Source organism: Calliopsis andreniformis, chromosome 3 (assembly GCF_051401765.1).
Source record: "Calliopsis andreniformis isolate RMS-2024a chromosome 3, iyCalAndr_principal, whole genome shotgun sequence".
NCBI classification, from domain to species: domain Eukaryota; kingdom Metazoa; phylum Arthropoda; class Insecta; order Hymenoptera; family Andrenidae; genus Calliopsis; species Calliopsis andreniformis.
Genome location: NC_135064.1, coordinates 9347774 through 9358670, shown reverse-complemented (window position 1 = coordinate 9358670; position 10897 = coordinate 9347774). Strand labels below are relative to the sequence as shown.

At 34.3% G+C, this 10897-nt stretch overlaps 2 protein-coding genes across 2 annotated transcripts; one reads left to right on the top strand and one right to left on the bottom strand.

Moving 5' to 3' along the window:
* Positions 1 to 51: 51 nt before the first annotated feature.
* On the bottom strand, positions 52 to 4352 carry LOC143177273 (uncharacterized). The gene is made up of 6 exons (XM_076375137.1): positions 4256 to 4352; positions 3632 to 3870; positions 2503 to 2800; positions 1623 to 2012; positions 758 to 1099; positions 52 to 434 (listed from the first exon to the last, which is right to left on the bottom strand). The coding sequence occupies exons 1-6, from the start codon at positions 4325 to 4327 to the stop codon at positions 93 to 95; spliced, it is 1683 nt and encodes a 560-aa protein (XP_076231252.1). The 5' UTR covers positions 4328 to 4352; the 3' UTR covers positions 52 to 92.
* A 1927-nt stretch (positions 4353 to 6279) lies between these two features.
* LOC143177180 (pickpocket protein 19) lies at positions 6280 to 10542 on the top strand. Its single transcript, XM_076374993.1, has 8 exons — positions 6280 to 6548; positions 7192 to 7392; positions 8263 to 8517; positions 8605 to 8716; positions 9085 to 9361; positions 9795 to 9948; positions 10030 to 10130; positions 10196 to 10542. Exons 1-8 carry the CDS (start codon positions 6280 to 6282, stop codon positions 10342 to 10344), a joined length of 1518 nt encoding a protein of 505 aa, XP_076231108.1. The 3' UTR covers positions 10345 to 10542.
* The last annotated feature ends 355 nt before the right edge of the window (positions 10543 to 10897 follow it).

Below are 10897 nucleotides of genomic sequence, written 5' to 3'. Positions count from 1 at the left end.
TGCATTTCCTTTTATTACTAGTCCATACAGCAGTGAGAGGACGAAGGAGGCCGAAAGAATTTGCAATCGTCGCATTTGGAGCCTTCGAACGCTCAAGAGATCGTTCCCAGATTTTGCTTTTCCTCCTGTTGCTGTTGCTGTCGTTTCTCTGGTCGTTGCTCGACTGCAGCCACCTGGGTTTGCAACGAGGGCATCGACTGCCTCGGCGAGAAGCTGTCCAGAAACTTTTGGAGGTTGCAGAGCTTTTTGAACTCGTCCTGGATAGAGTTCATGTGCTTCCATCGAAGGATCTTCAGCTCCTTTATGCACTCGGCCCTCAGCCCGTGGTGGCGCATTGTCAGCACATCTTCTGGCTGACAGCAGTCAGCCAGTAGATCACGCGTTATCTCTAACCAGTTTTCTTGCTGCGTCAATCCTCGATTCATATCCGTGGGCTAAAAATGAATCGATAATGGAAGAAAAGTAGTTTGGAATGGTAATGGAGAACCTTAATATTTTGTCGAAAAGTTTTTATTTTAACAAATTAATTTATTTCTATGAGTAATATTTATTTATTTATAAACGAGTGAAAAAAAACCCTTTGGTATAACATAAATTACAATTGACACTTATTCGTTTGGGATCAAAAGATGCAGAAGCTTAATTTTGAAGATTACAAGAGAAGCAGAAAAGTACATTGCCTTACAATATTTATTGACATTTATAATAATGCAGTTGAATATTAAATGTGATCGTGTATAAAAATGATTTATCTAACCTTCTGTGGATCCAACGAACTACCAAACTCGTTACTAAGCGCCCGATCGATCAGACCAAGAATGTGACTCTTGGTAGCGTGAAGATCAAGATCTCCAGCAGCGTAAATGTTTTTCCTGATAGCATCCTCCTGCTCGTCATCTTTCACGATTATCTCTTCACACACGTCTTCTTGGTTCTCCTCCCTGTTAATCATTGAATCTTCGTCAGGCTTGCGTGCAGAATTCCTTTCACTAGTAGTCCTCTGATACGATTTGCAAATCCGTGTGCTCTCTGGTTGCTTTCGAACATTCTCGCCTTTCGAGCAATCGCTGTCGTCCATTACCAGTGCTTTGTCTTTGAGCTATGGAAATATTCGGAAAGAGATGAACGAAAGAGGACACATTTTTATAGGGCTAAGGAGAGATGGTAAAGAAAGGGATTTAAATAATAAATTTTTAGATTTTATTATATTCGAAAAGTTCGCTTGTTTCTACATAGTGACTGTAACTATTAAGAGTATAACACTTTTATGTATGTATTCATTTTTAAGAGGCATTAACTGGGAAAGAAACGAAGCCTCATTCTTATATCTCCCTGACAAGGGTACTATTTGATTTGACGATGTTTAAACACACTTTGCTTATTTTTAGACATTTATAATTAGACTGCAATTCTGCATACATTTAAGGGAAATTTCAATACGCAAAGAATTACAAAATCCATCAAATATGCAAAAATATATAAAATATTAAAAGTCCTGTAAAATATTAAAAGATGCAAGTCCATAATACAGAATTAAATTCCAAAACCATGAAGTTAACATGTATTTCGAAAACAGAAGCATGTTAACCTGCATCGTTTTGCCTTACAACCAGAAAACTCACCAGCACATCGTTATTCTTGGGTTTCACTGAAGGCTGACCAGCAAAGGACATCCCTATTGCTGATCGCGTCGCAGAAGAAAGTCCAGCTGTCAAATTATCGAACTTCACCTTCATCTGCTCATCTCGGTCCTCTTCAACGTTCTCCAGAGTTGCGTTGTCTGGGTTGTCGCATTGGGATAAGTTAAATTTCAATTTTCTCATACACAAACAATATTCGTCTTCATTGTTCTTCGATTCGCTCTTTCCACCAATATTTGGCTTGCTTATCTTCTCAGCGTGCTGCTTCCAAACCTTGGGCTCTGGCGATACCTTGCTCTCCTTTTTGGACTGAATATACTTCATTGGAAGCTCGTTATCCACTTCGAGGTTCCCATACATTTTTGTCAACGCCTGTCATGCATTCAAGGATTAGAAATATCATCCAGTGATAACTAGACTGCAGATGTTTATGCAAATTTCTATTTTCATAAATGAATTGGAGAACCAATTAACAATTTCTTTCACCTTTAAAATATTACAAAGTGTATTTAACATTTGATATTTCGTATATCATGGACACTATCCTTTTTTGTATAGTGAACTTCCCTTTAACACTAGAACTATCAAACCTGTCAAAATGACTGGTATGATTATTCCTTAAACACATTTTATTCTTTATAAACTTTATCTTTTCTCAGTTAATGCTGAATAATATAAAAGATACATATGAATTAACGTTATTTCTGTAAATTACATAACTTTTCAGACATTTGTAATTATGGCATATCGTTAAAAATAGACAGATTAACCGCAGTAGTTCTAGCGTTAATTGCATAAAGATCCGCAATCTCATCATAACAGAGTCCATCTTTAAACAATTGTTCATATCAAAGATAGATACTTGAGTCTCTTTGTAGCTTACGTCCTTCTTATGACCACCTTTTACAGAATTATGCATTTGTCGGTAGTACTCGACGCTGTCGTTCGTTCTTGAAGTAGTCGGGTTCTCCATCATGGCTGAAGCGTTCAGTTCATACGTATGTTTGCGTGGATACCGATAATTGTTCGTTTGTTTGCTCCGCGAATGATGATAAGCATTTTGCGATACGTGGCCACACATGCACGATGAAGATTGGTTGATCGGCCTGTCTAAGAGATTTTGGTAATGATCTAAAACGGCTTCCATATTGCCTGGGTATCTAAAAGAGAAAGTTTTCAATTTGGTATTGTATAATACATGTCTATGGTTTTAATGAAAAATGACCTAAAACACGTATTTCTGTCTTCGAGACATTTACGTTCAAATTTCTCAATTTTAAATACTGTTTTATGGATTTGTGTCTTCTTGGACCCTTATTTTCAAATGAAAATATCGGGAGATATATAGTATGCTCTGTTATACCTATACAAATTGATTAAATTTGACTATGCTAGTGGTAAAATATTTTAGAAAAAACTGCTGCTATCTAACAAAATCCAGCGTAGTTGCATCGATATTTATTGTGTAAATGTTACATCCCTCATCACTATAAGCTAAAATAGGGGATGCTTGCGCGCCTTATCTATGATTTCATAAATTTAAATGACCCAACATTTTTGGATAATTCATTTCTGTCTACGACAATCTTTGAAAGGTTTAAAGGCACCTTAAATACTCAGCGCAATCTTTGCATTTTTAGTACTTTGGGGGGTCTTGTAATGTCCTATTCTATAAATTCTATATTCTACATCTCAATTAAGCCTTTAACCTTTTTGTGACCAAATGATTTCTTTTTGAGTATCTTTTTTTTGTTTTTTGCAAGCTAGGCTTCTAAGTTGGTGTCTTCCACAATCTCACTAGCCACGAAAGGGTTGACTCAAATTGTTTGAAAATATGACATAAGTCGCTTTGCCTCATAGTCACAGATATTTCATCTGTTTTTTCATTGTTTTGCCTTTTTTACATTTATAATTATCCCTCTTTTTCACTAGCTACTTTTTGTATTTTTTTTCGAGCCCTTAGGTGGATATAACCCTTTAATACACGTTACTTTGTCTTCCCAGGCCAGTGTCTCGTCGTTTCTGATATACAATAACAAGGAGGATAGTGTGGCTGTCGACTCTTCGACCTCTTTCTTTGTCTTCTTTCTGCGTCTATTTGCTCCAATTTGTGTCGTTGAGGATCATACTTTGAATCACACCCAGTACGCACTAAATCGCGATACAAGTGCCTTTCATCGACGTAATTCCATTGTTCACGCATTTGCGGCACGTAATGCTCCTCCATTTCCTGGAACAAGTATAACGTTTCTTCGTTATAAGCTCGTAGGTTTCCTCGTTTTCTCGAAATTGTCATTGATAACGAGTCATGAATTTATAGCGAATGAGGTCAGCAGAATTATAGTCAATCTACAGTCTACGTGAACCCTGTGAATTTGTAGTAATTTAAGAGATAGAGAAATGTCTTTTCATTACATGGTAATTTATGTTTAGTGAGTTTAAGATAGTGTTACATATTTTAAAAGGGCAAGGTTGTCAGGAGATACTTTCAAATAACTAATCGTTATGATATTAAGATATTCATGAAATGGGAGTTCTGATATGAGAGACTCCACTGTGCTTAAAATACAAAAAGGGTAAAAAAAGAGATAAACTGAAACTATCTAGAACCTAACCATTTCTACCCAGTTTCGTTCCACCGCCTCGACTTCGTCAGATTCTTCGACAGAACTTGCACCGTTGTACATCCCGGCCAAACCGGAAACCCGTGACCCCAAACTGACCTTCGTTCATAATAAGTTCGGTTACTTCGATCGACTCTTCCCTCCCATTGAGCAAAACTACCAGAAGAAAAAGACGTAAAAACGTGGAAATCTATATACACCGTACGAAAACCGAGGATCTGACGTACGCAGTAAAATATCGATTCGCACGTTTTTTTTTTGTTTTCGAGTGGAGTATGTCAGTAGGCAATAGGTATCGAATTTTCGAAGAGAATTTCGAACGCAAAAGTCCATCCATATATGCCATTCTATCTCTTCTTATCCTTTTCCCTCTCTGTTACCTATCGATCGGGGGTAGAGAAGATGTGAAGTTGTAAATCAGTTGAAGTACTCAGGGGAAGCTGTTAAGCTCAATACATACATGAATGAAATAGTGTGATGGTGTATGTGGTAATGGAGAACGTAACAAAGTTTCCACTGGTTCAGTAATACCTCGAAGTTACGTCGTAATTGATCCCAGAATACGCAATGTGAGTCAATAAAGACGTAACAGAGATTTATACAGGTCGTCCCATAATTGGTGGTACAGGATGAAAGACAGTGATTTTAAATCACATAAGATTTTTTGATGTCCTGCGTTGGTTTCGACAAAGTTGCCCGTGAATTTTAACTAAGAGTAATATTATTGAAATACAGCTTTAAATTCTTCAGAGGATAAATGGGAAAGGGAAACGTTTTTGGCTTAAAGTAGAAAAAGTTAAGAATAGTCAGACTTTGAGCCTTCACGTATTTAGTGTACGTTTTAAATACCCAAATTTAATTTAATAATTTGAGAATAATATAATTTTTAATATTTCTTTAAATTATAAATAAGAAAATAATAATAATAATAAATTATACATTCTTTTATCTTTTAAATATATAAAAATTTTCTTTTTATTCATTTATTTATTTACGGGGCAAGTTCCATTAATGTACTTACAATTAGTGAACAGCATGTAGAATAACGAAATACAAAACTTGTAAGTATGTATCTGAAAAATACGTCACAAAATAGAAAATCAAATTTTTTAAATGATACAGTGTTAGTCGCAAAGAAAAAATCAAAACCTGTACAGTATGAATTCGCAACAGTGTACAGACGATTCACAATATTAGATTCAAGTAGTATAGTTGTGTATCAACGTGGGAGAAAGAATTGTGCAAATCTAATTGATCTGTAGGGAGCATATATGTAATAGTATAATTTATTAATCGTTCTAGTTTAGATAATGAACTCATGCATTATCTAAACTAGCATACATAAGTATAACAAATGCACTTTCATATAAGAATACATTTTTTTTTTATTAATACCACAATACAAGTTTTGTGTTTTGCAGAGAACATCACAGTAACATACATTATTATTATAATATAATTGTGTAAGAGAAAATTTCAATATTCCAACCAATGGATAACATAAAATAATGAGAAGGGGTGTATTTTATAGTAATAAATGGAAGTCACAAATTATGCTATTGTGTCTAACTATGAATCTAATACTTAAGTAATTGACTTAATATATAATGTAAAAATATATAAGTATGCTTACTGAAATGATGCCACTACTGAAAGTTATAGTACATTTTATTTTAACTGAATTCTCAAGGAAAAAAGATTAAAAACCAGGACTGAGTTTTTAGTCAAATTTACCTGTCACAATGACTGAAGACATGCTGCATTATACATTCCTGAATCAAGTACATAATTTCCAGAGGTACATACCTATTACACGTCAAATAGATGCCAGATAGTCGAATAGTCACGTCATCCAGTCTACTAATCTATTCTACCCCTGGCTGCAGTTTGCCCTGAGTTCCTCGTTCATAATTAATAATAGCATGTCGAGATTTCACCCGATGGAGATTTACGATTCGAAAACGCCCAGCGCAGGCTCGAGGTAAAACAGTTAGGTACGTTGGAGAACAGGAACCATGCCAAAGATATCGGCGAACGTGGCGAAATTGATGCCAAAGAAAAGCGATTATTTCTACGACAATGAGATATTGTCAGACTTCCAAACCCGACAGAAAGCCGCCCTGAAGGAAATTAAGTCCGTGCCAGCGGGTGTTCCAGACCACGTTGGTATGCAAACCATCAGTCCTAAGACTAACGTTGGTAAATACTTGGTGGAATTCGCTAGTGCCTCGTCTATCCACGGCCTGAACCATTTAGTGGCACCACACAGACATCCTGTCGAGAAGTGAGTGATTATTAACGAACAAGCTTTGATACCTCTACTGTCAAAGATCATTTTCGAAATGTTTCTCTATGGAAGCTTTTGTGGAATAAGTATAAGCATAAAAGCTCTCTAGTATCTAGTGAAAAGAAATTAACTATAAAAGGCCTTATCAGGGTCAAGGAACATTCACAATTTTTTGAATGCTTATCGTTAGTTTAGTTTTAGTACATTTTGGAATTTATTAATACGTAGATATTATTTATATATTATTTATTTTTATTGTATTGATTATTATCGTTTTTCTATAGTTTTTCATTTCCTCGGCTATTGTATTCTGTTTAAAATCTAAAGAAAAGGTTTTTATAGGCATAATAATTGAAGAAGTGAAATTTCAGTAAAGATACTCGTACTCCAAATTCTAAATATTATAACACCTATTTTGCTCTAAATATTCTGTGGATTTTGCATATTTGATTTTCCGCAAATGAATAAACACCTGCTGCCTAATTATAAATCTAGTTATAACATTTAACTTGTGATCTTATTATAGGAAACTATCATGGAACGCAAGTATACAGAGTATTTTTAGAGACAAATTTAACAGAAATATAAAGATGTTATTTTAATATAAAACTCATGTCATTATTACTCGTTGGCTGCGTAGATTTCTGGCAGTCCTCTTTATTCTTGTAGCCCTCTTAGCCCTGATCTTTTTGTCATCCCTCTTTTGGGATCGCTACCAGAACAACGCAACAGTCATTGTGGTAAACAACGATCGTGATCGATTCAAGATAGTTAAGCCAGCCATATTTGTTTGTCCTATACCGAACATAGAGCACAGCAAAATTTCTAGCACATTTGAAAAGTAAGTGGCAACGTTAAGGTATGTATATCCAGATTTTAGTATCGAGATGAAAACAACCAATGCTCTTTCCTTTTCCCATATCTCTATCCACACATCATTAGCATACAACCACGAGAATCCATGATGATTCTATGAGAAGATCAATACTGTATCAGGTGCTCAGAATTAAACTTCAAATTATCTACGAGGTTTAGGAAGACAATTCTAAAATCGTGTTCAATCAATCACTAATGGTTGTGTTCATAATATAAGTACTCAATCACATAGTAGTGATACAACATTAAGCAAAATCAAACTGAATTTAAAAATTCGATATCGTACATTTAATGGGTACAAAAAAAACTGACAACTCTTCTCAAAAAGTTCTCCCAAAAAGTCCTTAAACTATAGTAGCAGTCATAAGTTTATGACCACTTTGCGAAAATGTCAATCTTCGGATTATCTTCGCGAAAAGAAGTCGTATAATAATCATCCTAGGGTAATTTTAAAGGTGTAACCCACTACTTTCATATCCCTAAGTTGAATTTTTTTGAAAATCCTTTTACACTAGGAAGCGAGTAAGAAAGTGAAGATAATTTTATTTTAAAAAGCTGTTCAAATTTAAACGTTTCCCAAAAGTTTAAAAAATGTTTCATGGAACTAAAATCACCATCAGTCTGAAGATTGAAGCCTCTTCTTTACAATGTTCTCCCAAAAGTTGATACACGATTTTTCTTCGCATATCTACTAAAAAATTTCGACAATTCAATATTCGATACGTGAGAATACTGTATTACAGGCATTCTTGACTTGTATTCTCATATGTTATAATTAATACTCTCTCAAAATCTTCTTTAAAACAAGCTTACAAGTTTCATTTGATTTTTACAGGCATGGGATTGAACACACTCCAGAGGCAGAGCAGTTCTTCACGTTTCTAGCTAATGTCGATTACCAGAACATGTCCAATACACCTTTATTCGACAAGGTACCATCCAGCAAATGGTTAGAAATTCTCTACGATTTGCGAAAAAATATTCCACCCCAGCTTTTGAAGGAGAACGACCCTTATGAAACATGGGTAGCGACAGAGAAAGGGGTGTGTCTAGCAGCGAGAAGCGTCTTTGCGATTTACGCTAATCATGAGTTAATATTTTTTTAATGCCATCATTGTTGTAAAAATCTACATTGCCGAGTAATTAACGCATATTTAACTCTCATATTTTCTTTCAGATATTGGACAACTAATAACTGGACTGTCATTCCCATACGTGACAACATACGTTACTATGATCGCAATAATGACGGGTCTCAAGAAAATTTTGCAGTGGACAGTTATGCTCAGGTAACAATATAGTTTGTATTATTGCTTATTTCATGCAACAATAATATAATTAAAACATTTAAAAAAATATATATATTTAATTTCTTAATTTTTGTAACTTGTAACTCTTTAATGTACTTAATAGCAAAGTATCGTCAATGCACAAAGAATTAAAGTATTTAAATATAAAGTGCATATAGGACACCATGAATATCGTGAACTTTAAACATTAACATTATTTATTTTTACGAAATATAAATATTAAATGAAATACTACAAAGAAAAAAAGTACCGCAAAGGGTTCATCAGTGCCTAAAGAATTACATTACTAATATCGAAAATGCATATAGAACCAATTAATATTATAAGTTTATTCTTTTTCAATGCAGTTCGCTGCAAGCGACCCTTTCGAAGTGCTGTCATACGACGTCCCCATGGCAGAGGTACACGTTCAAATAATGAAACGCTTCATCATGTCCATATCCGAGATCAAAACGCAAGCAAAGGTCAGGGAACTGACAATCCACCAAAGGAAATGTAAATTCCACAGCGATAATGGCCTAGAACTGTGGCCCGTTTACACGAGGAACATGTGTGCAATAGAGTGCAGAATGCAGGTGATAAAGGATCATTGCAAGTGTCGGCCGCATTTCTCCAGGCCCACAGGTGAAGAAATTGACAAAAGAAGTTCTTTGTGTTCGAATATTCACGAGAAATTAATTCTTTTGACAAAGTTAATTTATTAATTATTATCTGAGGGTGAATGAGTTGGAGTTACAGATAATAATAATCCATTTTATCAGTTTTATACAGGGTGTTTTTTTATGTTGTGCGTCCTAATTTTTGGTGATACGAGAAAAACGAGTTAGGACAAATTTATTTGGTTCAAAGTTAAGAATATTGTGATCCATGTTTTTTTCTCTCAAGATCATTTTTTCTGAGTTTTAAAGATCATCGCTATTTTGTTCCATATTAACAAGTGATGACTCCAGGGAAAGGAGAAACTTGATAAATCCATTTTTTCGATTTTCTGTTTTTGATGTCATTTGGTAGCTAAAAAATCGTAATTGATTATATTATTTAATTGTAATGTCTACAGATGGTGTAGATGTGTGCAACGCAGAGCAGCTTCGTTGCATTGGTAGCATAACAAAGAATCTTTTCCTCGATGCAAATCCACCCCCTTCCTGTGGCTGTCTACCAAATTGCGATGTGGTTAAATACCAAATAAGGATTCACGAAACAACCCCACTGTATTTATCAAAATTTACTATTTTTGTTCAAATAAATTAGAAGTGTGATATACATAAGAGTGATACATTTTTTCATTTTAGATATGATGTGCCGACGAGAACATCATACGGTCAACTGCTCATCGAATTTCCGCAAGTTATCTACTATAGATCGTTGCTATATGGATTTACTGAATTCTTGAGTAAGTAACTTGTAAATTGAAACAAATATGAACGAACAAAATGAATTCATGTGTTTATTTTATAGTTGGTGTTGGAGGAGCGGCAGGTTTATTTCTGGGAGCTAGCGTGTTATCTTTCATAGAAATATTTTATTATGTCACATTGCGTATCTGTTTTTATATAAAACAAGCGAGACAGAAGTCTAAAAAGAAAATAGTAATTCATAATACATAGAATCTTATCTAACAGGAACAGTATGAGGGTGAGTCAATAATATTACTCACTTTTTAACCGAAAATGTTATTTTCTGGAGGCATAAGAAAACTTTCTCAACGATGAATCAATTTATTATTACTAATACCTCTTGCCTTCATAAAATCCCACTAAAGATAAAGAACAGATTTGAGAGCAAACATGTGAATTATATTTTTGTATTAGGTATTATTATTTAGGCTTTGAAGAATGCACTTTTGTGTACAGTTGTAATTCTACTGAAGATATTTAATTCTAGCGCGTGACAAAAAATATTTCGAATGATAGACTTACTCCACACTTTGTTAACACCTATATTGTGATAAATAAAAATTATAGATTTATGCTATTTTTTGTCTGATTGTGAGATATAATTATCGACAAGGTATAGGGGAGTATATTTTAATCTTAATCAATTTAATCCGGAGGTTGTGGATCGTTTTTTTTCTGGCCTCTGGATATATTCTTATGTGTATAAATTTGTTTATTATCCTTTATCACAATTATAATACAATATAACAAAATAATAACTAAT

Excerpts from the sequence above, each read along its gene's own strand:
- LOC143177273 (XM_076375137.1), bottom strand. The coding sequence starts at position 4,327 with ATGTACAACGGTGCAAGTTCTGTCGAAGAATCTGACGAAGTCGAGGCG. Across the intron at positions 1,100-1,622 it reads CCAAGAATAACGATGTGCTG|CTCAAAGACAAAGCACTGGT; the intron begins GTGAGTTTTCTG and ends ATATTTCCATAG. Across the intron at positions 435-757 it reads GTTCGTTGGATCCACAGAAG|CCCACGGATATGAATCGAGG; the intron begins GTTAGATAAATC and ends ATTCATTTTTAG.
- LOC143177180 (XM_076374993.1), top strand. The coding sequence starts at position 6,280 with ATGCCAAAGATATCGGCGAACGTGGCGAAATTGATGCCAAAGAAAAGC. Across the intron at positions 8,518-8,604 it reads GCGATTTACGCTAATCATGA|ATATTGGACAACTAATAACT; the intron begins GTTAATATTTTT and ends ATTTTCTTTCAG. Across the intron at positions 8,717-9,084 it reads CAGTGGACAGTTATGCTCAG|TTCGCTGCAAGCGACCCTTT; the intron begins GTAACAATATAG and ends TTTTCAATGCAG.